Source organism: Panthera tigris, chromosome D1 (genome assembly GCF_018350195.1).
Source record: "Panthera tigris isolate Pti1 chromosome D1, P.tigris_Pti1_mat1.1, whole genome shotgun sequence".
NCBI classification, from domain to species: Eukaryota; Metazoa; Chordata; class Mammalia; order Carnivora; family Felidae; genus Panthera; species Panthera tigris.
The window spans coordinates 48,778,742-48,803,215 of record NC_056669.1 but is presented as its reverse complement, the minus strand read 5'-3'; the positions used below and the strand labels follow the sequence as shown (position 1 = coordinate 48,803,215).

At 37.9% G+C, this 24,474-nt stretch overlaps 1 protein-coding gene across 6 annotated transcripts in view; it reads right to left on the bottom strand.

Annotated features, from left to right (window-relative positions):
- The window catches only part of CCDC90B (coiled-coil domain containing 90B), a 45,480-nt gene continuing 21,006 nt past the window's right edge, over positions 1 to 24,474 (bottom strand). For 2 of the 6 annotated variants that reach the window (XM_007078970.3, XM_007078971.3), the window contains 6 exons: positions 21,496 to 21,597; positions 20,819 to 20,860; positions 20,655 to 20,726; positions 20,505 to 20,558; positions 19,146 to 19,260; positions 1 to 509 (listed from right to left, as the gene is read on the bottom strand). In XM_007078970.3, the coding sequence (XP_007079032.1) occupies positions 454 to 509; positions 19,146 to 19,260; positions 20,505 to 20,558; positions 20,655 to 20,726; positions 20,819 to 20,860; positions 21,496 to 21,597 (441 nt within the window). In that variant the 3' untranslated portion in view covers positions 1 to 453. The remainder of the gene's footprint in view (positions 510 to 19,145; positions 19,261 to 20,504; positions 20,559 to 20,654; positions 20,727 to 20,818; positions 20,861 to 21,495; positions 21,598 to 24,474) is intronic. The other 4 variants (XM_015536120.2, XM_042957856.1, XM_042957855.1 and 1 more) reach the window with 4 other exon arrangements.

The following is a 24,474-nucleotide window of genomic DNA, read 5'->3' as shown; positions in this document are numbered from 1 at the left end:
TTCCATCCATGACAACATTTTATTTTACATGAAAAGGTAATGGTGCAGTAGTTACCAGGAAAGTTGAGTAAAGTAACAAGTATGTAGGTTTAGGAATAGTTTTTAAATTTGCAACAGACATCAAAGAAATCCTATATGATATACAGTTGTTCAAGCAAACACAAGAAAGCTCAGGCTCAGCTTCTATGAACTATTAAAAGGATAAAGACAAAAGGCCTTTTATCTCAATCGGATTTTGAACAGCTTTTCAACATGATAAAGACACATATAAAATACAAACACAAAATACATCTTCCCATTCTAAAACATTTCTTTTTAGTCCATATATGCTTTGAATAATCTTGTTTTACTAAGTACCGGCTGCAAATTTCACTCCAAGTAATCTCTTCTGGTGTAGTGTTCTAAGAAGTCAATAGCAGTGGCCAGCAGTAGAAGAATATAGTAGTTTCTCTGCTATTTCCAGATTCTGTAAAATCCCAATGCTATTGCCAGGCATGTAAACACTGAGGCTGTGAAAAGAAACCAGGTTATGGGTCATGCATTTGTGATTATTTTACAGAGACAAACACAAAAATGTCATCTTCAATTTAAATGAAGAGCAAAAGACAAAGGAAATCCAATCTTTTTTCTACCTTACGTTTTTTATTCCCAGAAAATTAAGCTAAGGATAAAGGCTATACTTTAGGGCAGGATTAATACCAATTTTTAAAAGCTTCCTGTATTTAAAACCTGAGTAAGGATGATAGTTTACAAATTATGTCAGTTAGATTCTGTGAACAGTGTTTAAAGTCATTATAATTAGCATTAACAATGCTACTTTAATAGTTTATTAGATAAAGTATTTTATTTAATGACTTTAAATAATTATGAAATTGAATTTTAGATCTTGTCAGTGGAAAAACTTTCTTACTTATATATGAAAAAATGATGTAAAGCTAATAAAATAGACATCTGTATTATCCATGAAAAGAAAATTTTAATTGCTTTTTCAGTACATTTAAAAACAATTTCATGATTAACAAATTTATAAATGAAATTTTAATGAAAAGCCTATAAAAAAATCTCAGTGAGGTAGATGAAAAGGCAGAAAAGGCATCAGGCTTTTCAAGTAGTTAACATACTACCTATTCTTTGTTACATCATTCTAGATAGAAAACCTTGTTTTCCTTTAAGAAGTTAAATCTGGGTGAGGCTTTTAGTGACTCCTTAGTTTTTCTAGTGTGTTTTAACAGCCTTAACTTTTAAAATAGAGATTCGAGATGAGTGGCAAACTTTTTGACTAAAGATGCAAGAAACAGCCTTTCATGATAAAGTTACTGTAATTTTAATATATAATATATATCCATGTGATCCTAAGATTAATTGAAACTTGGTTAACGATAACACACAGGGAGGCTGGATATTTGAAGAGGAAGAATAACACTTAAGTTTCTTGTCTTATTGCCACTGGTCAATTCAATTATACATTCACCTACTGGATCCTGAAACTATTTGCCATGTTCCAGGCAGTGTGCTGAACAATTATAAACATTATCTTATGTAGCCACGATTAAAACCATACAAGATTGGTGGTGTCCCACTGTATAGATAAGGCAATAAGCTCAAAGTTATATTGCTGGCAAGTGGTGGACAAGGAGTCAACATTATGTGTACCTATGTCCAAAGCTGTTTAATGTTTATATTTTGAGAGAGTGAGCATGAGAGAGATAGCAAGAGTGGAGGAAGGGGAGAGAGGAGACAGAATCCTAAGCAGGCTCTGCACTGTCAGCGCAGAGCCTGATGTGTACAATATACAACATAATGGTTACTGTATTTAAGTTTCTCATTTCTCTTGTCAGCTGTTACTTCTCATTACTGTTACCCTGCCACCCAAATAGCTTTCACATTTGTTATTTTCTATGGCCTGTAAAGGACACATCCCTATACAGGATGCTCAGGTGACCTTGTACCCGGTACCTCTTAAATACTCTGTAAATGTTAGCTCCTGTTATTACTTGTCTGCCTAGAACAGAATCTACCACATTAACTATATAGATCAAATGGAAACTGCCACTGCCTTACAGTTCTTATCTCCTTGGCAACAGTGATCTGGGTCAAAGGTTGGTGTTTGATCCAAGATGGGCCATAGAGGAGACTCCTGGGGATTTTCTGAATTGGACATAAGGAAAGGGGTAAATTTTCTTGGTTGGTGAAACTGGTACGATAGGAGTCTGGAAGCTATTAGTAGCCATGTTTCCAACCCAGGAAGAAAGATGGATAAGAGAATGAGGCAGATATTCAGGGACAAGATAATGAGTAAACTGTGATTCTAATTATCCTGGACTTCAAGCTATACCTCTGCCCTTCCAGAATTCAATATGTAAACTAATGAATTTCTTTCAATGCCTAAGCTAGTTCAAGTTGGATATATGATCATTGAAACTAAGAGTCTTGATTGATACATGATGGGAAACCAAATTATCCAAACTGATTACAATTTATAAGGGTTTCTTCTCTAAGGGAAATCTAAGATCTTTAATGCTGGGGCTTTATTAGTATTTTTTTCCTTTTTTTTTTCCTTCTGCTCAAGACTGAATTCAGTATGTGAATCTCAGGTAAGTGGAGTATTACTGTTTTATGTGCAACATCTCAGGTATTCTATGCCCAACTGATCTACTCATGACATTACCTCCCCACCTGCTGAGTATGAGATTCTAATTTCCTAAAAGGCTTAACAATAACCTCAGCAATAACATATATTTGAAGGAAAAGGAGGAAAGAAAATGCCTTCAAAGTGGATGATTCCAAATCCTCAGTGAAAAGAAGGAAACGAAGGTAACTTACATGATGTATTTTGTAAACAATGACTAATTTCTTTTTTCTTTTTAATTTTTAAATATTTATCTTTGAGAGAGAGAGAGAGAGCGCGCGAGCAGGAAAGGGGAGCAGAGAGAGGGAGACACAGAATCCGAAACAGGCTCCAGGCTCTGAGCTGTCAGCACAGAGTCCGACGCGGGCCCAGAACTCACAAACCATGAGATCAAGACCTGAGCTGAAGTTGGATTACCAACAGACTGAGCCACCCAGGTGCCCCAATGACTGGCTAATTTCTAAACAATAACTTGTTAATTTCTTTTGTCACTGCCACTAAATCTATACAAGTCTGTCTTATATACAGCCATTACTGAAAGGAAGCTTTCTGGAGATGACCACCATCTTCAAACTGAAGGTAAAAGGGACTTTATTTTTAACTAAGATACTGATCTTTGGATAAATATTCTAGAGGAAGCAGAGTGGAATCTGAAGCTCCTCCTAACCTGGGTTGCTCGGAGATCTGTTTTGAAGGTGGGATTGAATGCTGCAAACTGGGCTATTTTGTAATTTCCCCTGAACATCACCAATGAACTAAAGATGTCTGGTTCCAGAGACTTTGCTAGAAAAGTGGTTTTCAAAACCTGTTTTAGTCTTAGTATTCATATAATGGAATACTCTGCTTTTGAGTAAAAAGATACATATGTTTTGCCACGCAAAGATACTTAAAACATTTGGTTAAATTTGAAAAAGTTGTAGTCTGTACAATACAAATTATTGTTTTTAATAATCTGTAATGTTTATATATGTAAGAAAAAGCCTAGAAAGAGATCTACTAATGGTAAATACATGTGGGGAGGGAGTGGAAGGCTTTCACTTCAACTATATTGCTTTTGGTTATAGGACACAATTTATGAAAACACATTACTTTTTATAAAAAGAAAGTACTACGAATGTAGGGCATTTTTCTCATTCCTTCGGGCCCTGTAACTGGGTCAGGTCACATGGTACCTGAGCTCAGTATGTAACAGTCTAATTTTTGGGTAGTATCTGTGCTCAGCTGGATTTAAGGTAAAAAGGTAATTTCCCCCCTATACTTGTTATCATTTTTGCCTGTATCTATTTTAGTGATTGTCCTCTGGAGGTCCACTCAAATCCTTATGGAAGAATGTAGGAATAAACATAAAATTTTCATTTCTTTCCACTGTGGAGCAACCAATTTATCTTTTTTGCATCATTCTGTACTTGTTTTTATACATTTCTTAGACATCTATATGCTTTTTCCTATTAGTAGGTTGCAGAGTTGCTCGTTAAACTTATATACTAACTGCTTGTTAAACTTCCACTGCAAGTGATAAAGGAAACCTGTTATACCTCCTCCTTTTTTTCTTTTGTGCTCCATAGTTACCCTGGGAGATAGTAGCTAACAGATCTCAAAATCAAATGTCAGCAATTACTTTCCCTGACAAACAGTATTAAAAAGGAAAAACCACACACCCCAAACGTCACTTAGGCTGGGTCCCCAAACTGAAGCTTATTACCTAATCTAATTGCAGTTTAAACTTGCCCCAGAAGTGTGGTCTTAACCAGTCAGTGGGAATTTTGCAGTCATCCGCAAGGATCCCCTCCATCCCCTAAAAGAAGATGAAGTAATTTGCATGATAAAACTACCTGCACTCCCACTTAGGGAAAGGGACTTTGCCCGGAACAGTCCCTTTCTTTTGCTAATAACCTTCTTGCCCAACCCTCCTTCTACAAAAACCTATTTTTTCCCCAAGTTTTATTTATTTAATCTCTATACCCAGTGTGGGGCTCAAACTCAGGGCAAGAGTCAGCATGCTTTCCCAACTGAGCTAGCCAGGTGCCCCCAAACCTTCCATTTTGTACAACTTCTGAGAGTTCGCCTCTACTTGCTAGATGAGATGGTGCCCAATTCATGAACTGTTTAATAAAGCCAATTAGATCTTCAAGTTTACTTAGTTTTGTTTTTTAACACATCTGGTGGCAGGGAACATCCGTTGGCATTTGGGGACAATGAGAAATACAGGTGTGGCACCCAGAAAACCTTAGAGTGTGCTGTCCTTGCCATTTCTGAGGACCACTGGTAAGTCCCTCTCAGTTTCAGCTCCACTTTTTGTGTTCAAGCTGCGGATCTAATTGATTCTCCAGTCCTGGGTTCAGGAGTCAGTTTAGACCTACAGCAGAGGCTCTAATGGAGTGCCCTGGTTCAATCTACAATTCCACATTGGAATCCTTCCCCCAGTTCCAGTCCACAGTCTCCTTGAATCTGCTGGAGTCCACTTTAGGAGTTGCTGGTGGTGTGCATGGCCTTCTTTTGGACAGTCTGCAGGGACATTATTTTGGTTACTCCTGGGGTGCTGAGGTGCATGTATGTCTGTCTTGTGTACATACATAAAGGCTACTGCTAGGATCTCGGAGGCCAAAAAGCTGCAAAAATTGGTGGGCACAGATTGACATTTAAGAACTATTAGGGTACTTGCCCACCTGACCCAAAGACTCTTGTGTTTGAATAAGATGGTCATGGAAGAGGTAGACTGATACTAGGTCAACTGCCAACGTCAAGAAAACTGTGTAACGAGGCACACTGTAAAATATGTATAACCCCCAAAACAGCAGCAAGTCCCTCTTAGGTATTAGTTTGGCTCTGAGAAACCCAAAGGCCTAGCTAAAGAAATGAGATTCTTTATGTTCAGAGAGTTGAGTGTGCCACCTTCTGGCACAGCTGCTTATTCTGTGTCTAAGAACTTAGTCCTAAAAGATGCAGATAACTAGTAAAATGAAAAAATTTTACTGAGAACAATGTGGAATTACAATGGCCATTATGGGGGAACACTCCAATTAGACAACCTCATTCATTTAAGAAGAATACTTGAAAGCAAGGGCTCTCAAATTAAACAGAACAAATGGTCCAATTAGCAAGCAGAATCCTCTAAAAGGTTTTAAAATTCTATAATAGTTTCATTAAAAAAGCAATGAAAAAGAGAAAAGGTATCTAAAACAAGACTAATAAGATGTGCTGTAACTCCTACTTCTCCCCTCTATCCTTTGAGTACTCATCCCAGTGATCCTGTCTACATTGCCTTTCCACTCTAAAGAGACTATGGCAACAATTACCTTTTAAAATAAGACCACCTGAGGTTATAGAGGATCTTTCACCCTTTGGTCAAAGGCCAAATTAAGGGCTGTAGTTAGAGAATTTCTTAAACTCAGGGAGGATCCTTAAGAGTTTCTCTGAACACCTTACCTCCTGAGCTCACTTGAGAGAGGGTAATAAAATTTCACACTGTCACTTCCTTTCCAAATCTAGATCCACTGATTATTGATCTTTTGTGGGAAGAGCTGTTTCCTTCTTGCTTGTTATTTTTACATCCTAAATATGGCTTGGTTTTTTGCCTGCCTAGGACTTGAAGGTTGTTGGTTCTTCTTTTTGCTCTCTTTGGGAGTGACTCTAGACCTTGTGAAGGTAGTACCTTTTACACCCTCTTTGAGGATGCCTCTTGGGTCCCTGAAGTTCTTTAATACTGCCAGAAATATTTACTATTTGTCCCAGATGAAACCTGACAGACTGACTCAATAACCAGGAGTTTAAACTGAAAGCTGACATTGATAGCTTGACAGAGTACTTTTAGGCCTTCTCCCCTCAGTTATATGTACCAGAGGGAAAGAAGACATTCTCATAGGTGGATGGGTTTGTCAGTCCTTTGGCATCACTGAGGTGGCAACCCAATTCTTTGAGGAATTAAAAATAGCTGTCCTATTTTATATATCTAGTCTTTACAGGATCAGGACAGTGATTCCAAAAACAATTCAAAGACCTCCAATCTTTTTTTTACCACCCCCAAAACCTCCCCTATTTATCTCAAAAGTTTTTAAATGTAAAAATTCTGGCCTTAAGGAAACAAAAATTTCTTCTATGAGAAGCTTGTACTTTATTTCCCTGTGCCTTTAAAATGTTCTACCAGGTCTTCTCCAGGAACTCTTACCTAGTCCATCTCATTAAAATGCAAATTTCAGGGAGATAATTCTTACCAAGTAAAAACAAAAGGGAAGAATCATGTGGAACTTGACTTGCTAAGAACAAATATAAACCTTAAGTGTCTTCTCCACTCATACTAAAAACAGCTCTAGCCATCTAGACATCTGCCAGATGTCTATTATTCCATCTACCAGAAAAACAAATTCAGACCCAACTTTTATAACTAGCAAATTTAGTACCTATTTCATGGCAGTAATTTTAAAACAAGCTATAAGATCTCTATAAGCATTGGTATGTTTACATAAGTCTATATATGTGCATTGTAATTATGTGGTTACTTCCTACCTCTGGACAGTATTGCTAAAATTAATTTGTAATAGAGCTCTATTTAGTTGGTTTGAAGGCAAGCACTTACAAAACTAGGACTCTGAAACTTTCAGATAAAAACGAATCCAAGTATTTTCCAAGTTCATATAATTCGGAAAAATATTTGATAGGAAAGCAAGTTTAAGGTTGATGGTTTAATTAAGACAAACATGTTTTGGGATGCCTGGGTGGCTTACTGGGTTAAGAGTCTGACTTTGGCTCAGATCACGATCTCACAGTTCATGGGTTTAATTAAGCCCAGCGTCGGGCTCTGTGCTGACAGCTCAGGGCTTGGAGCCTGCTTCAGATTCTGTGTCTCCCTCTCTCTCTCTCTGCCCCTTCATAATCTGTGCATGTGCGTGCGCGCTCTCAGAAAATAAGCATTAAAAAAAAAAAAGAGACAAACATGTCTTTAGAGTTATCAACATTATATATAAAACTTTTGAATTTACTAGCCAAGTAAGTACATGTTCTTTTATAAGATCTGTGAATAAAAAATAATAGCTTAAGATAATGGCTGACTTTGCCTAATGTTTCAATGAGGTTTTAGTAAGTAATTTAAATATGATTTTATTTTTTAAGCATTTTTAAATTAAAAAAAAATTTGTGTGTGTGAGAGACAGACAGACAGACAGACAACATGAGCAGAGGAGGGCAGAGAGGGAGGGGGAGACACAGAACCCAAAGCAGGCTCCAGGCTCTGACCTGTCAGCCCAGAGCCCGAAACAGGCCTCAAACTCACAAACTGCAAGATTATGACTTGAGCCAAATTCAGACGCTTAACTGAGTCACTCAGGCAGACACCCCAGTAATTTAAATACAATTTTAAAGAACAAGTAGAGTAAATAGAAAGTTTTAAGGAAACTTTTAAAAAAGTTTCTCCAAATCTTTTTGGTAACTTGAAACCTTAAAGTTTTGCTAAGTTAAATGACTTAAATCCATTAAATATCTAGATTACTTCCAAATAAAACAAAATACTAAAACATTAATTTACTAAACATAGGTTTATCTACTTTTGGTTTTCTACTATAGGGAAGCTAAAAGACATCTGGATGTATTAAAGCTACATTAGAAAATTTTAAATCATTTAAAATGATTCTAGAAAATTTGAAATGTATTCATGAATTTGCAAATTAAAAGCATGCTGGTAAACAGATGTTCACAAATGCTTAGTTTTCACTAGAAATTAAGGTTTCTAAGGGTTAAGAATTATTTTTAAATTTTTTTATTAACAATTTTTTTTTAAAGAGTATTTTTTTATTTAGAGAGAGAGCATGGTAGAGGGAGAATCTTAAGCAGGCTCCATGCCCAGTGGGGAGCCCAATGCAGGGCTTGATCTCACAACCCTGAGATCCTGACCTGAGCCAAAATCAACAGTTGGATGCTTAAATGACTGAGCCACCCAGGCGGCCAAAAGTTAAGAATTCTAATTAATATATGTAGTTGAAGCTACTAAAAATAATAAGGGAGGGGTGCCTGGGTGGCTCAGTCAGTTGAGTGTCTGACTTCGGCTCAGGTCATGATCTCACAGTTTGTGAGTTCGAGCCCCGTGTCAGGCTCTGTGCTGACAGCTCAGAGCCTGGAGCCTGCTTCAGATTCTGTGTCTCCCTCTCTCTCTCTGCTCCTCCCCTGCTCACATGCTGTCTCTCTCTCAAAAATAAATAAAGATTAAAAAAAAAATAAAAAAAAATAAGGGAAACATCTCCATATGCCAGGAAAACAGGATGTGTTTTCAGCAAAAAAAAAAAAAAAAAAAAAAAAAAAAAAGTATGAAAAACAGAGACGTATTTTGTATTTTTTGTTGAGGGAAAAGAGAGTAATTTTGTCCTAAAGTGAGCCTGGTTGTTTAAAGAGGAAAAACAGGACAAAATCAGAATGCAGGAAAAAAGAAAATGTTGTATAGAAGGTTTTTGAAAAAGCAATCTTTAAAAAGGAGTTTTATGTGTGGTCAAGGTGGTTAAGATAAAAATTAATTTAAAATGGTTTAATATCAAAAATAAGCTGGTGCAAAATTAGAAAGTAGTATTCCCTCTGTAAAAAAGGATGAAGTTTTCTTATACTTTTGGTCTGCTTTTGATAAGACTGTAAAAGTTTCTTTACCTTTTATATTTAAATTTCATAATGATCTGTGATCCTTCAGGCAAGTGCTTTAAAAACTTTTTTTGACAGCGCATACACAAAATGATTTGCTAAACCAGTTAGGCTTACTTGATATGCACATTACATGGAAAGCACTGGCAAACAAGTAATACAAAGTCTTATATTTGTAAGATGTGGCACATGTGGATGAAGTCCATTTGGTTGCTGCAAAAATGGCCCCTTATTGCCAGACTTTTGCCATCCTAATGTCCTTGTAACATGGCAACAATGTACTCAAATCTGAGAAAGTAAGAGGGGGTAAGCAATGGCTATAAATTACAGTTGGGGCAAAAGAAACTGAAGACAGCGGCTTGGTTCTTTCTGGCTCCCTGACAAACCCCATTTCCCATTTTTTGCACACCTTCACCTACTGTACATTTAAGAGGACTCAAATTATGAAAAGGCATTGGTGTGAGGCTTGTGTAAAATTACAAAAACGGTCTACCAAGACCTGACCTGTTTGGTCCATAATCATGGAAAAATTGTTTGTATTTGGAGGCTTCAGATCTCCTCTGGACCTTCTTAATACCTGCAGGTGGACTTTATTCAACTATCACTTCGTATGGGTTATCAGTGTTCTTTTTATTGTATGTGTGTTTTCCAGATGTGCTGAAGCCTTTTCCTGCTGTAAGGCACATTGAAAAAGGCAAACTGCTAGAAAATGTGAAATACTCTCTTGGGGTATACCTTCCATGGTCTCTAATAATCAAAGCACTACGTAAATCACACTTCACTGGGCAAATCATATTAGCCTTAATGAAAACCTCACAAACTTCTTGGAATTCTATTAGAATTGAATCCAATTCTATTGTAATTCTACACAACCTTCCGCTGAGTCTCTGTGGTCTCACACTGGCATGACCAGCTACAGTAAGTCTCTAATGTCTTATGCTCAAGCCTGTCATCAACAGGTTAGAGAAGCCTTCCTGGATCCTAATTCAAAGGAAACCTTCAATCACAATCTGTAGCCTGGTGACTGGGTATTTTAAAAATATCACCAGAGGAAGACAACCCTTGAGCCCTATTGGAAGAGAACTTCCTTCCCAAGTGCTCCTGACACTGTTGCAAATCTAGAAGACGCTAACGACCTCAAAATCAAATTGACAAGAAAGAGAAGTAGCTGACATCATAGAATGCTTCTGCCCAAGATGACAGATCAAGACTTCATACCCTAAGTCAACATAAAACCTTCTTCCTCTTTTCCTTTCCTTTATTCTACCTTGGCCTGTAAAGATAACACCCTCATCTGTAGCTTCCAGGCCACTGCTAAAGTGGGGTAACCTCTGGAATTTAAACAACCTTTTATTTCAGGGTAGGAGAAAATCTAACAACTGTGCCTTCAACTTTTCACAAGCAAAGTAAGACATTTCATTGTTTTAGCTCCCCTAAATTTAAATTGTTGAGTTAAAAAGGACCTACACTGGATGCTTTTGTGATTTGGGATTCACTCCTTTTGGCAGACCCCTGTTATTTCCCTGGTTAGGGATAAAGGTAGATGAGACGGTGATCAAGAACTTCTCCTTAATTCTTAAATTATAAAATTTGCTGCTAAAGAAATAGCAGCCCAGCAAAGATCTTAGATTCTGCAGCCAAAGTTGTCCTTGATAATGGAATACCTTTTACGTTTTAGTTGAACAAAGAGGTGTCTGTGCTGTGGGGGCTATCTGCTATGCCTAGAGTAATACTTACGGGGAAGCGGAAACTCAGTTATATAAGATCGAAGAACAGGTTGCTTAGCTTAAAAAGTGGATTCCTTCCAGAGTCTTTGAGTTATTTGCTTTTGACTGGTGCTAATGGTCTTCCTCTCCTTTGTATCCCCACACCCCTACCCCTCTCCTTAGCGTAGGATGTCACGTAACCTCACATTGCCTATCTTCGTGATTTCATATCTGTAGGGACTCCCTGTGTATATATGAAACTAAATCTGATTTCCTCCTGTTAAACTGTCTCATGTCAATTTGATTCTTAGTCCAGCTAAAAGAACCTTGAAGGGCAAAGGACATTCCTTCTTCCAGACAGCTGGCATAGTTGGTGGGATAACCTGCTGATGGCATTATCCCTGGGTGCTGCTGCAGCAGAGAGCTCCCCAGGAAATCTGACATGCAGCCCGCAGGAGGTAAGATTTCCTATCTTGTCTCCTGGAATCTCTATCTTTGGAGTCTGAGAGAGTAACACTTGTGAGAACCCTTTTTCTAAATTTATACGAGCAGGAGAAAATATCTGTGGAATTAGTTCCTTGGCCTTAGTGACTCTTGATAAATTTGTCAGAGAACTTTCTGGTTACTGATCCATTTCATCCTGGGAGTGGTCTTTGTATTCTTGTGTCTTTTATGTCGTTTGTCATACATTAGGTAAAGGCTGTTGCTAAGGGACATCTTGGAAGCCAAAGTTGCAAAATTAGTGGGCACAGGTTGGACACTTAAAAGCTGTTAGAGTGCTTGCCACCCAGCTCAAAGACTCCCAGGTTAGGATAAGCTGGTCATGGAACAGGGGAGGCTGGCACTGGGTCACCTGTCAACTTCAAGAAAACTTCTGTGCAACAAGGTACACTGTAAAACACACACAGTCCTCAATCCTCACAATCCATAGCATAAGCCTCCTATATATTAGTGTGGCTCCAAGAGACACCGGCTTAGCGAAAAGAAAAACCAGATGGTTTTTTTTCCTTTGTCTTACTCTATGTCCTAAGAGCATAGCTTTGTGACCAATGAGTATATCCTTTTTCGTCTCCAGCATCCAGGGTGCACCCTAATGCACCATTAGGTTCTGAGTCTCTCTGCCCAGCCATGCCAGCTCAGCACAGGTGTCTTATGAGAGGTCCCAGGCCATAGGGACCTTTGTCATCTCAACCTCTGTTGCTTATTAGTAATTAGAAAGTTCCATTCTAGGAGGGCCTGCCTGGTGTTAAGAGATTAGTGAGTTTGTGATGGGAAGAATCTCATTTTTGTGGGAGACCAGAGACACTGTTTTCATTGCATTATCCTCACTACCTGTGCAACAAAGGGCTTTGCTTCCTTTGATTAATTTTGGGAGTGAACCTTTGGATCACAGGGGCTACATTATACATGTTCTCTGGGTGCCTCTTGTGGCTTTGGCTAAGCTATTAAAAGGCTTATTGGTTTGAGTTGCTATTAATAGATCTTATTTGTCAATGGCCAATTTAAATTGGCTGTATTTTAAAAATGTATATTTTATAGTGAGCTTTTCAATTATCTTATTAGTATAATGACTAGCCTTAGGGACTTCCCTTACAAGATGAACAGAAATCAAACTGAAGACAAAAATCAATGTCCACCTCCAACATAATGCCCCTTCTTAAAATCTAGCCTTATCTGCCTGTTTAAACTTCCATTTCCCTATAAGATTTACAGAGAAGTCTGGCATAATCTCTAGGTTAAAAGTATACAGGTTGCTCACGTGAATGCTGAAAGCCAGAAAACGAATGTTAACAAAAGTGCCCAAGACTGTCAGTAAGGCTCTCTTTGTTCCTACCTTCCAGGGCTCTGTAATCGGGCTCCACTAGCTTTCTATGCAATGTCCTTTACAAGTATATTCCAGACCACTCACCACAAAAGAAATCACATGAAAGAAATCTGGCCAGCGGAAAAGTCTTTTAAGTTATATAGCCCTTCTACCTCTACTTTCAGAGGATCCTACCAAATTTAGAGAATTGAAAAGGTTAATGACTATTCACAAACCCTCTTCAGAGAGAAACAATGGCCAAAATTTCTTCTAGACCCTCCTACAAATGGGCTGTGAAGAGCCAATATTCAGGGGCTGATAGGGGATAAAGCCAAGGTTGAATTGTATACCCAGAAAAAAGGCTTTTGTTATAAAGTGCTTTAGAAAGATTTTACCAAGGCATAAAGCTTTTGATTTCAATTTTTGTTAAAAATCTGATATAAAGAAGCAAATTTAGTTAAAAAAAAACAGGCCAAGCCCTTGATATTCAGGCTATAATTCCATTCTTTGGGAATTGGTAACAACTGTCTTTGTCTTAAAAATCTCTAAATGGCTCAGTGGGTCATGATCTCAAGGTCTGTGAATTCGAGCTCCACGTCGGGCTCACTGTTGTCAATGCAGAGCCTGCTTTAGATCCTTTGTTTCCCTCTCTCTGCCCCTCCCCTGCTTGCTCTCTCTCTCTTAAAAATAAACATTAAAAAAAACTCTATAAAGCCAGAAATGCAACTACAGAAACAAATCCTATCCATTCCTCTCACAACGTCTGTAGGTGTTAGAAAAGATCAGGATATTGGAATGAAATTGTCCTGCTTAAAGAAAGAAAAAAAGCTAAATCTTAAATAGGAGTTACCCTGAAACTAAAAGAAAAAAAATTGTTTTGTATTCTTTCACTCTCTCGAAATTATAAATCTTACCATGTCTTTAAAATGGAAATATAGTCCATAATTGCCTAAGACTGAAAATTAAAAATGTAAACTTCTAAATGGGCTCTTGTGTCCAGACTCTAGGACTGTTGATAATGGAGTAGATATGTCCCATCTCCACCTTGGAGAAAACTTGGATAATATCTCCATACCTTTGGGATATAAAATTTCTACCCCCATCATCTCTAGGATGTCAGAGCCATTCTTTGAAATACAAACATTAGGGGGGCACCTGGGTGGCTCAGTCGGTTAAGCAGCCGACTTCGGCTCAGGTCATGATCTCGTGGTCCGTGAATTCGAGCCCCACGTCGGGCTCTGTGCTGACAGCTCAGAGCCTGGAGCCTGTTTCAGATTCTGTGTCTCCCTCTCTCTGACCCTCCCCCGTTCATGCTCTGTCTCTCTCTGTCTCAAAAATAAATAAACGTTAAAAAAAAAATTAAAAAAAAAAAAAAAGAAATACAAACATTAGGGAGAAGTTTTTATCAGGAGAAAAAAGGGGGAAGTATTTGGAAATTGGGACTGTAATGTCCTCTCCACAAATATGAGTAAAAACAGAAGTTAAGAGTTTCTTTCCATCTTGTCTGGATATATGGGTCTATATATGTTGTAAATGTGAGATATTTTCTCTACCTAGGAATGGTAATATTAAAATCTGTAATAGCTCTATTTCAGTTGGTGTGAAGGCAAGTGCTTATAATTGACTGTTCTAAAACTCAGAAAGCTAGAAACTAACCCTAATTTCAAGTTCATATGATCCGGGAAAAAATTCAGTATTAAAGCCAATTTAAAGTTATTAAAGACACATCTTTAATTAAGAGTTATCAGTATTAAAAAAAAGTCCATGTTATCTCTATTGGAAAATTTATCAGAAAAAAAAAAAAACTTAGAGGACAGTGGGTAACTTTATTGCCTCATGAACTTTTGTGGGTAAACATAATTGTTAAGAACAAGTAATTTAGATGTAAATAAGATTAAAAAAAGGTTTGTAGGTAAACTTTTGATTTTTAAAAAAATTTGTTTCTTCTGAGAGAGAGGTAGCACGAGCTGGGAAGGGGCAGAGAAAGGAACTCAAGCAGTTCCATGCTGTCTGCACAGAGCCTCACGTGGGGCTCGAACTCAGACACTTAGCTGACTGAGCTACCCAGACGCCCCTGTATATAAACTTTTAAATTGCTTCCAGAATCTTTGGTAACCTGAAACTTTAATGTTTTTGCTAAGCTAAACATAAATTTATCTACTTTTGTTTTATTACAGAGAAACTAGAGATAAGTTTAGATGTTAGAAAACATGTTTTGGAATTCATTGTGAAAAAGCACGTTTCTAGAAATTATGAAATGTACTCACAAAACAGTTCACAATTGTTTACTATTTAGTTTTCACTAGAAATTAAGGTTTCTAAGAGTTAAGGATTCTAATAAATGGTAATAATTAAGACCCCTAGAAATAAAGGATACAATGGTGTACGCCAGGAAAGTAAGATAGGTGTTTTGGGTGAGACAAAGTACGAGGAATAAAAATTGTGCACTAAAATTGCAGTATGCAACTGATGTCACCCTTCTCTGACTTGAGGTCTCAGGTGACCTTAAGGAGGAATCACACAGGTAGAACTGGCAAATTGGAAGCAAAATTGCAAGCAATATTTTCAAACAATCAGATATGATAGAAACAATGTATTAAGATGACCTAAGGGTCTTTCTTGTGTCTATCAGTAAACCTGAATTTTAAGGACTGTAACAGATACCTTGTGACACCCAAGTATTTGGAGAATGCTTACAAGCACATAAACTCCTTCCTTTTTATGTATATAATCTGTAGCTCACAAGTTTTTGAGCAGTTCTTCAGAGCAGTCTGAAAGACTGTCTCCCAGACTACAGTCCTCAGTAAGAAAAAAAAAAAGCATTTATTAGCATACTTTGAAGTTGGTTTTCTTTCACTTGACAAAATACAGTTTTGCTAAGGGAAAAGAAAATAATTTTGTCCTAAAGTGAGTAAGGTTATTTAAAGAGGGAAAGTTGTAGAAGGTTTATGGAACAAGAAATTTGAGAAAAGAATTCTATGTGTGGTCAGTACTGGCTAAGATTAGGATGAAGTTAAGTAAATAATTTTGTCACTTTGTTAAAAGAACAAAATTTTCCTGAACTACTGGTCTGTTCTTAGCAAGTAATTGCAAACAAAGTTTTTCTTTACATTTAAAGTTACCTGCCTAGAAAACAAGGATTCTGTGTTTGGTCTTCAATGACTTAAGAAAACTGAGTCTTGATATTAAAAGGGCTAAATTTTGGGGCGCCTGCAAGTGTCTGACGTTGGCTCAGGTCATGACCTCGCAGATGACATGTCAAGCTCTGTCCTTACAGCTCAGAGCCTGGAACTTGCTTCAGATTCTGTCTCCCCCTCTCTCTGCCCCTCCCCCATTCACTCTCCCACTCTAAAAAAATAAACAAAAAAGCGCTAAATTTTGCTCACAACTATGTAACTGTCTCTAATTGCCTTTGAAATCTTTCACTGTCACTTTGGCTAAATAATTAAATACTGTTTCAAAATAATTTGTGACCCTATTTAATCAAATATACAAACCTTTTAAATATTTTTGATAAACTTCCGAAAATAAAATTCTGAAGTTTTTGGACCATAATCTTAAATAGAAAAGATTTTGTGAAAATTTGGTATATTAAATTGCATGGGAAGCACTGTCAACACTAAACCCTCTTAGATTGTTTATATAGATATGTTATTAACATGGGTGAAACTCCTAAAAATCTGTTATCTTTGAAGTGTTGTATACCACAGAAATAACTAAATTTCCTTATCAACTGTAATCAGATCTAGAACCATGGTCATATTTAAGTCTTGTCATGTTACTGTTTTAGTCTGATGCTATTGCAAATGTCTTTAGTGAGACTCATGTAAAGAACTCTGAGTACAGGTTTCCAATAATTTTAAGATAACCAGGTAAGAATTTTTGAACTAGTGAAAAAACCAGATCTAAGCACAACAAGAATTATTAAATAGGACTGAATGAATGGAGATTTACTTTTAAGGCTTTATTTGAAACAATGCTTTTTGTTTTTCCAGATATATGGAAACTTTTTTCTTAAGCTAACTAATAGCAATTTGAAACATTTATCTTTTTCTCCCTACCTGATCCCTCCAGCATTCAGAAACCCAGTGAGTATTCTATTTTCATGACAGTATATTTGCATAAGTTAACTAAAAATCTCTTCTCCTTTTGACTAGAATGTTGTATTTTAGACAGATCTGCATAGATTCAGATATGAGCAGACAGCTTTAAGGAACTAAGATGGACTTTATGGGGCCTAAAAAGCCCCTTTGGAAATATCATCCTGATTGATACCTTGCTTACAGAGTACCCAGCAGCTTTACCAGGTGAGTAAAGAAGGTCACTTCCTGGTCAGTGCAGGAACCTTGAGAAGAGAATTCACCCAAATATATAGGTATTGCAGGTGAAGTCTGACTGCAAGTATTTGGCTTGGCTTCTGGCCTTGAGATGCTGTTAAAAGTTCAATCTGGAAATCCTGATAAGTAGTTGCAGCAAAGGAGATCTTAAAGAGCCTACAGAGTCAACTGCACTTATGTAAATAATCAGGCCAAATTTTTTTGTTTGGTTTTGTTTTTTGTTTTTAAATTAAACTTATTTTGCAATACAATTAGTGTTAATTTGGCTATGAAGGTGATTACAGAAAGAAAGACACACCTGTGTCTAATACCTGTGTATTAGATTTTAATATTATTCATCAAACTGGAGTAGAGCCTGATTACCTCTAGTTTCCTCCAATGACTGGCTACAACTGTCTAAACTAGTATTTTCAATTTTTCTCCTACCTTTCTGACTTGGAATCATGTTAAGAACTAAAACTATTCTTTTCCCTGAAACCCTACAAACTAAACTTCAGAAAAATCACACTAGCTCACACCTAGAGACAACCTTCATGTCTGTCATTCTATGGGTCACTCAAAAGATCAGAGACAGTTGAACTATAAATGAAAATCCGTCAGACTCACTGCTTGCTCTGACTCAGTCTGAAAATGCTTCCAGCCTGACAACTAGAAGTCATGACTACCCTTGACCCAATCATTAACCGTTGTTTTCTTTTGTTCTGACAGAACCAAAACACCCGATTACTTATTTAATACCTGATTACTTAAATCACAAGCCTAGCTTTGAGAATATCCCTACCTCATAGCCTTCTGAAATGAGTTTAACTGAGCTGATCTATTGTCTCATCTATTGTACTAGGTGATCTGTTGTACAGACTGGTTCAATGAGACAGAACAATCTACCAGTGCTCAACTTTCATGTGTGAAACTTCAGGGAAGTTTCCTTCAAGTGCCAAGGGCAGACTGCCCCAAGACAGGTGATTTTGGCATGAATATTACTTTGAGTTAAAAGCAGTCAAACCTAGCAGATTAGGAAAAGCTTCTTACTCCCATTCAACTGCCTAAATTTACATTTACATAAAGGACAGCCTATATACCAGGAACACAACTATTAGTGGAGATTCCTCTTTACCTAAGATATCTAGTATTTGCATAAGAGCAACTTTTATTTTCCAAACATCTCCTCTCACCTTCCTGCCAATGGCCGTCCTTCTCTATGTATCCTCAGACCCCTAAACCCCTTTCCTTAGCTCAGGATGTCATATAAGCCTTATGTTGCTTGAATGTCTTTGGAATTTCATGTCTGTTTTCTCCTGTTAATCTGTCTGATGTCAACTGCAATACCTCCCTGACAATACCGTAGAAAAGAACAACAAAATAGTGGTAACTGAGAGTAGCACTAATGCCTTAAGTTTTGATCATATTTTTTCCTCCCTGACAATACCGTAGAAAAGAACAACAAAATAGTGGTAACTGAGAGTAGCACTAATGCCTTAAGTTTTGATCATATTTTTTAGTTAAACTGAGACTTAACAAAGGGGGTGGAACTGTTAAACTGAGATGGTGTCACTCAGGCTTTGTCTGAAAACCAGGGCTTAATGGCTAATCTAATTGTAGTTTAACTGGTCTTAACTGGTCAGTCAGGAATTTTCCCATTAGTTATAGTGGGTCTGCCACACAGCCCTCTCCCTTTCCTCAAAGTGTAATCTGCGTAAGACTTCTTGTTTTTTACCCTTAAGAGAAAGTGACCTTGCGTGGAACAATCCTTTTCTTTTGCTAGTAACTTTCTTGTCCCACCTTCCCTCTACTTGCTAGATAAGAGGATGCCCAAATCATTCAAAAACAAAAAAAACCCCAAACAATTAGAGGGCACCTGGGTGGTTCAGTCAGTTAGAAGTCTGACTTTGGCTCAGGTCATGATCTTGCAGTTTGTGAGTTCAAGCCCTGCATCAGACTCTCTGTTCCTCCCCCACCTGTGCTCTCTCTTGAAATAAACTTAAAAACAAAACAATTAGATCTTCAGATGTACCCCACTGATTTTTGTTTTTTAACAAAATATGGAATTACCTTACCCGCAAGGTAACGGATAGTCTCAAGCTTGTTAGACTCCATCAGTGTTTTTAAAGAAGCAATTTCAGTGTCAATTTTATTACAGGTCTCTGAAATAATACTTCTGGTTTTGGTATCCTGCAGTAAATAAGAATGAGACAATTTTGTCCATATGACAAATATTTACATTAGAAACCTTACTTATGGGCTGTGTATTGCAAAAATTTTAATGGTGATAAAAAAAACATTACATGAACATTATAAACTGACAAAAATTCCTTCTATTTTTAATATTTGGGAGATTATTTATAGGATTATCACATTTTGAGTACATTCTATTAAAAGCCTCATAGGAAGAAATTTGAGACCTAAGAGGGAAAAATTTTAGTCCTAGAACTTAAATTCCTTAGGATATCACAGTTAAAACTTTCAATTGTGTAAAAGAAAAAAACTCAACCAGATTTATAATGCAAACTGGCAGAAATGCTTGCTGGGTAAAAACAAATACTATGTGTAGAGGGGTTAAGGGGTAGAAGAGCTCAGAAATTAGCCCTGAGAGAATTTGTTGATTTCCTTTTTCATCTCCTCTATCCTGACAAGAAGTAAGAGAATATAACAGAATACATGGAAAGGCAAATGATACCCTCCCTTCTATTTAAGAACGAGGTCTCTTCTGTTAGAATGTAGACCCAATGGCTTTTATTAAGACGATGGCTGAGTAAAAAAGCTGCGTTTCACTCAAACCGTAGAGATTAAGCAATGATTACCATTTAGGATTAGGAGAAAGTAAATAGTAGTGGAGTATGGAGTTTAGAATCTGGGTTCACATTCCAGCTCCACCATTTATTAGCTGTGTGACCTTAACTTCCGTGTGTCTCATTTTCCAAACTGGTAAAATGAGAAAAAAGAGGGCCTACTTCAGAGGCTGATAAGGAGAATTAATAGAAGTAAAGCAGGTAGAACTATCTGATGTATAGTAAGCACTCAATAAATATTCACTATTAGTTTTAAAATTTTAAAGATAATTTCATTGAACCTGTGCCCTCATTTAAATGTGAATCCAGGTCTTCCAAAAAATAGTTATTTTCTATATAAAAATAAGCTGGGGGGGGGGGAGCGGGGTGTGCACCTGGGTGGCTTTGTCAGTTAAGCACCTGATTCTTGATTTGGGCTCAGCTCATGATCTCATGGTTTGTGGGTCTGAGCCCTATGCTGGGCTTAGTGCTTGGAATTTTTTTCTTCCTCTCTCTGCCCCTCCCCTGCAGGTGCCTTCTCCGTCTCCCTCAAAATAAATAAATTAAAAAAAAAAAAAAAAAAAAGCTCAGATACAACACATAAAATACATAAGTGGTATGAAACAGAATTTTTACATACTAGCTTACATTTTTGGTAAATTCTGTGGTTGCTTCCATAAGTTTCTTTTCTTGATCTGTAAACTAAAGGATATGACAAATCAGGAGGTTAAAAAAAAAAAAAAAAAGACTAGAAGGAATTAATAAGTTACCAAGAAAGTACATTTAGAAGCACATTACCATATCAGTTACTCTGCTTCTTTCTAGGTTGATGTCCAGTTTATTGTCTGCTCTGATCTGACTGGTTTCATTCTTTACAGAAAATCAAAATATTAAAAAAGCAATCTCATAATGTTTGTTCTGAAATTAATAAAATATTTTAAAGTGAGAAAAGTAAAACTTACTATCAGTTGCTGCTTAACTTGTTCCAATTCAGTTTTCATTTTCTAGGTATAGAAAAAATCACATGCAATTGCCATTAAGCCAAAAGCCCATAGCATGATTTATTCAACAAATCTGAAACCTTGCATTAGCAAAAACTGGATGATCTACAGATTTCTAATGAAGCACTAAAAATAGACAAAAAAGGAAAGTAGTATTTCATCATATTCAGAAAATTCTTATGAACAAAACAGTAAAAAATGTATTCTAGTTAGTTTTAAACCATGACTGATATTTGAAATTTAAAAACATTTAAAATTAAAAAAAAACTCCAAATGAATTACAGAAGCAGTTTTCTCTTAACTCACAAAAATTACTGCAGATTCATATAAAATGGCACATTGATTTAAATTTTGAGAACATTATATTGAGCTATATTAGAAATTTTATATATAACGTGAAACATTTTATATATAAAGATTTCCCCTTACATTTGACTTTTACATGTGTAAGATACAACTCTTATTCTTTGGTCTAGACTATGATTGATACATAGATTAGTTATAGGTTAAACATCTAGCATACTTTGACCAAAAAACTTGTTGAAAGTTACTGAATGACCACATAAAATCATTACTTGGTCCTATTAGAACACATGTGAAATCAGTTATTTTATTAGTAATAAACAAACTAGTATCACCTGGTTCTCTGCTCTCAGATTTGCAAATTCACTTTTCTCTAGGATGACCATGTCTTTCCTGATGGAGTCCAAATGAGCCATTAGTTGTTGTACTGTTATTTCCTGGAAAGCAAAATTGAAATAACCTAGTGATATATGGAATGCTTTCACCTTACACAGAATTGTTTTCATGGAATGTAAAAGAATCTGTTGTTATGCTATAAGGTGTAATGTTGCTTGGCTAACTAAACAAAACCATATGAAGCCTATATATAAAAATGAAAAGGAGGTTCCAGTCCAAGGTTGTGACACAGGAGGACCCTGAACTCACCTCCTCCATGGATACACCAAATCTATACCTATTTATAAAGCATTTCCTCCTGAAGGACACCTCAGGGCTAACCGGCCAGCTTCTGCACAACAAAAAATATACCACAAAGAGAAAGGCAAGAGAGACAGAAGCACAGTAATGAAGGGAATCCCTAATCCTGACACTGAGAACTGCAGTAAGAGGGACAGTACTGAATGACCATGAGCAGATTCATCTGCCCTGGGATAAAGAAAAAATGCTGAGGTTTAAAAGGGCAACTAGAATATAAAAGATCCAGCCCTCGAACTCTTCCAGAGAGTGCTGCTGGGACTCTCTAGTTCTGAGGGGCTGGTGAGCATCACTGTTTACATCCCCCTTCCATTTTTAGAGCACAGACAGGAGCAGGATCTGGGCACCACAGCCAGCCTACCACTTCAGCAAACACTAGGCCCCCAGCCCAAACCAGCACAGTGTCGTGGCCCCAGCGTGGAGACACCAGAATACCCCTGGTCAGTGTTCACAACAGCTCACCTTCCGAGGTGAGGCAGGTACAAAGCACCCCAGAACACTCCAGGCTCCCAGCACTTAAACTCCAGATGACTTGGCATGACACCCCCAGCTCAGAGCATCCTGTTACCTTTCCAAATTAGCTCGTGGCTAATTTGACTCCAGACAACTCATCAGGGCACACTCTGTAGAGTGTGTCCAGGGATCCAGTGGTCCATACCCTGCAGCAGCTGCAGCAACCTGACCAGGGTGTGTCTTGGGCTTGCACTTACCCCTGGCTCACGCTCATTTCAGCACCAGGTACTCTCTTATGGTGCCATCGATGCAGAGAGCCCCTGGACCACCCTGGCTCATGCTCACTTCAGCTTAAGCTGTCCTGCCAGGGCACTAATTCCACAAAGAGTCGCAAGACCTCCCAGATTGGAACCTTTTCAATTTCAGTTATCTTACCAGGGTATGTTCCATGGCAAGAACACTGGGCTTGCCCCCCAAATGATACCCTTTATAGCACCAGTTGTCCTGCCTGGGGGCCCTCTGCACTGAGAGCCCTGGGAACCTCCAGCTTGCACCCACTTCAACTTCAGCTGTCTGGCCAGGATGCACCTCTATGTGGAGAGCCCGAAGACAGTTCTGGCCTGTACCCACTTTGGCTCTGGCCATCCCACCAAAGTGGCCCTAACATGAAGTGCCCCAACACCCATGACAGCCACATATTCAGAAAGCCAGCTAATGTCACCAGACACACATTCTCCACAGGGGATGACTTGACTATACACAAGATCATCCTACTTTGAAAACGTAGCTGTTGTGTGTAACTCACAAAGTAAGGCAAGAGGAAGAGACAAAAGAATTTGCTTCAAATGAATGAACAAAGCCCAAACCTCAGAAACAGAACTAAATAAAATGGAAATAAGTATGCCTGATAAATAGTTCAAAATTATGGACATAAAGATGCCCACTGGGCTGGACAGCAGAGTGCATAAGCTTGGTGAGAACTTGAACAAAGAGACAGCATATAAAAAAGAACCAAGTTGAAGAACACAATAAACGAAAAATAAACTGGAGGGAATCAACAGATTAGAGAATGGAAAAGAACAGATTAATGATAGAGAAAAGAGGGTAATGGAAAGCACCCAAGCTGAACAGTAAAAAGAAAAAAAAACACAGGGATAGGTTAAGGACTCTCTTGGACAAAATCAAGCAAGAACATCTGCATTATAGAGGTCCCAGAAGGAGAAAAGACACAGGGAGCGGGGGGAGGCAGAAAACTTATTTGAAGAAATGATAGTTGAAAACCTCCCTTATCTCTGGGAAGAAAACAGGTATCTAGGTTCGATAAGTGCAGAAGTACCAAACAAGATGAACCCAAGGAGGTCCACACAGTAAGTAATAATTAAAGATTAAAGATAAAGAGAGAAGTTTAAAACCAGAAAGAGAGAAGCAATGAGTTACATACAAGGAAACCCCATAAGACCATGGGCTGATTTCCCTGCAGAAATTATACAGGCCAGAGGAAGGAGTTAAGATGGCAGAGAAGCATAGAGACCCTGAGCTTGTCTCATCCCTGAAACACAGCTAGATCAGCACCAAACCATTTTGAACACCTAGGAAATTGATCTGAGGATTTATGCAACAATCCGTATAACCTGAGCCACAGAACTCGGCAGATACATGGTGTGCAGAAGTGAACTGGGGGAGAGAAAAGCCACAGAGGGTAGGGAGCTGTTTTTGTGGAGAGAAGACTAAGAAAAAATAAAGGGGTAGAGTATGGTACATTGTGCACAAGAAAAGCACTTGCCCTGAAAGTAGTTTGAGAGAGAAAGAGTGAAAATACTCGCAGGGGACTGAACAAGAAATCTGTTCCCCAAAACCAATGACAGGGAGAAAGGAGAGGGCTTCAATACCACCAGGATTCTATACACAGTGGAGTGCAGAGTCTGAAGATTCAGAGCCCCGTGCCTGGTGGTGCTCTGGTGAGGAAGTAGGGAGAATCCCCAGGAGCAGGCAGTGGGGTTTGAGGGGTCCATGTGCCACATAGGGAAAAGTGGTTCCCCTGCATGGAGTGCATTTGGTAGACACCATATGGCCTCCTGGTGGGCAAAGGTCCCAGAGGACCCCAGAGAAGCAGCCACGTTTGCTGGTATTGGGACAAAGATGCCAGAGTGCTGTGAAACCTGGCACCA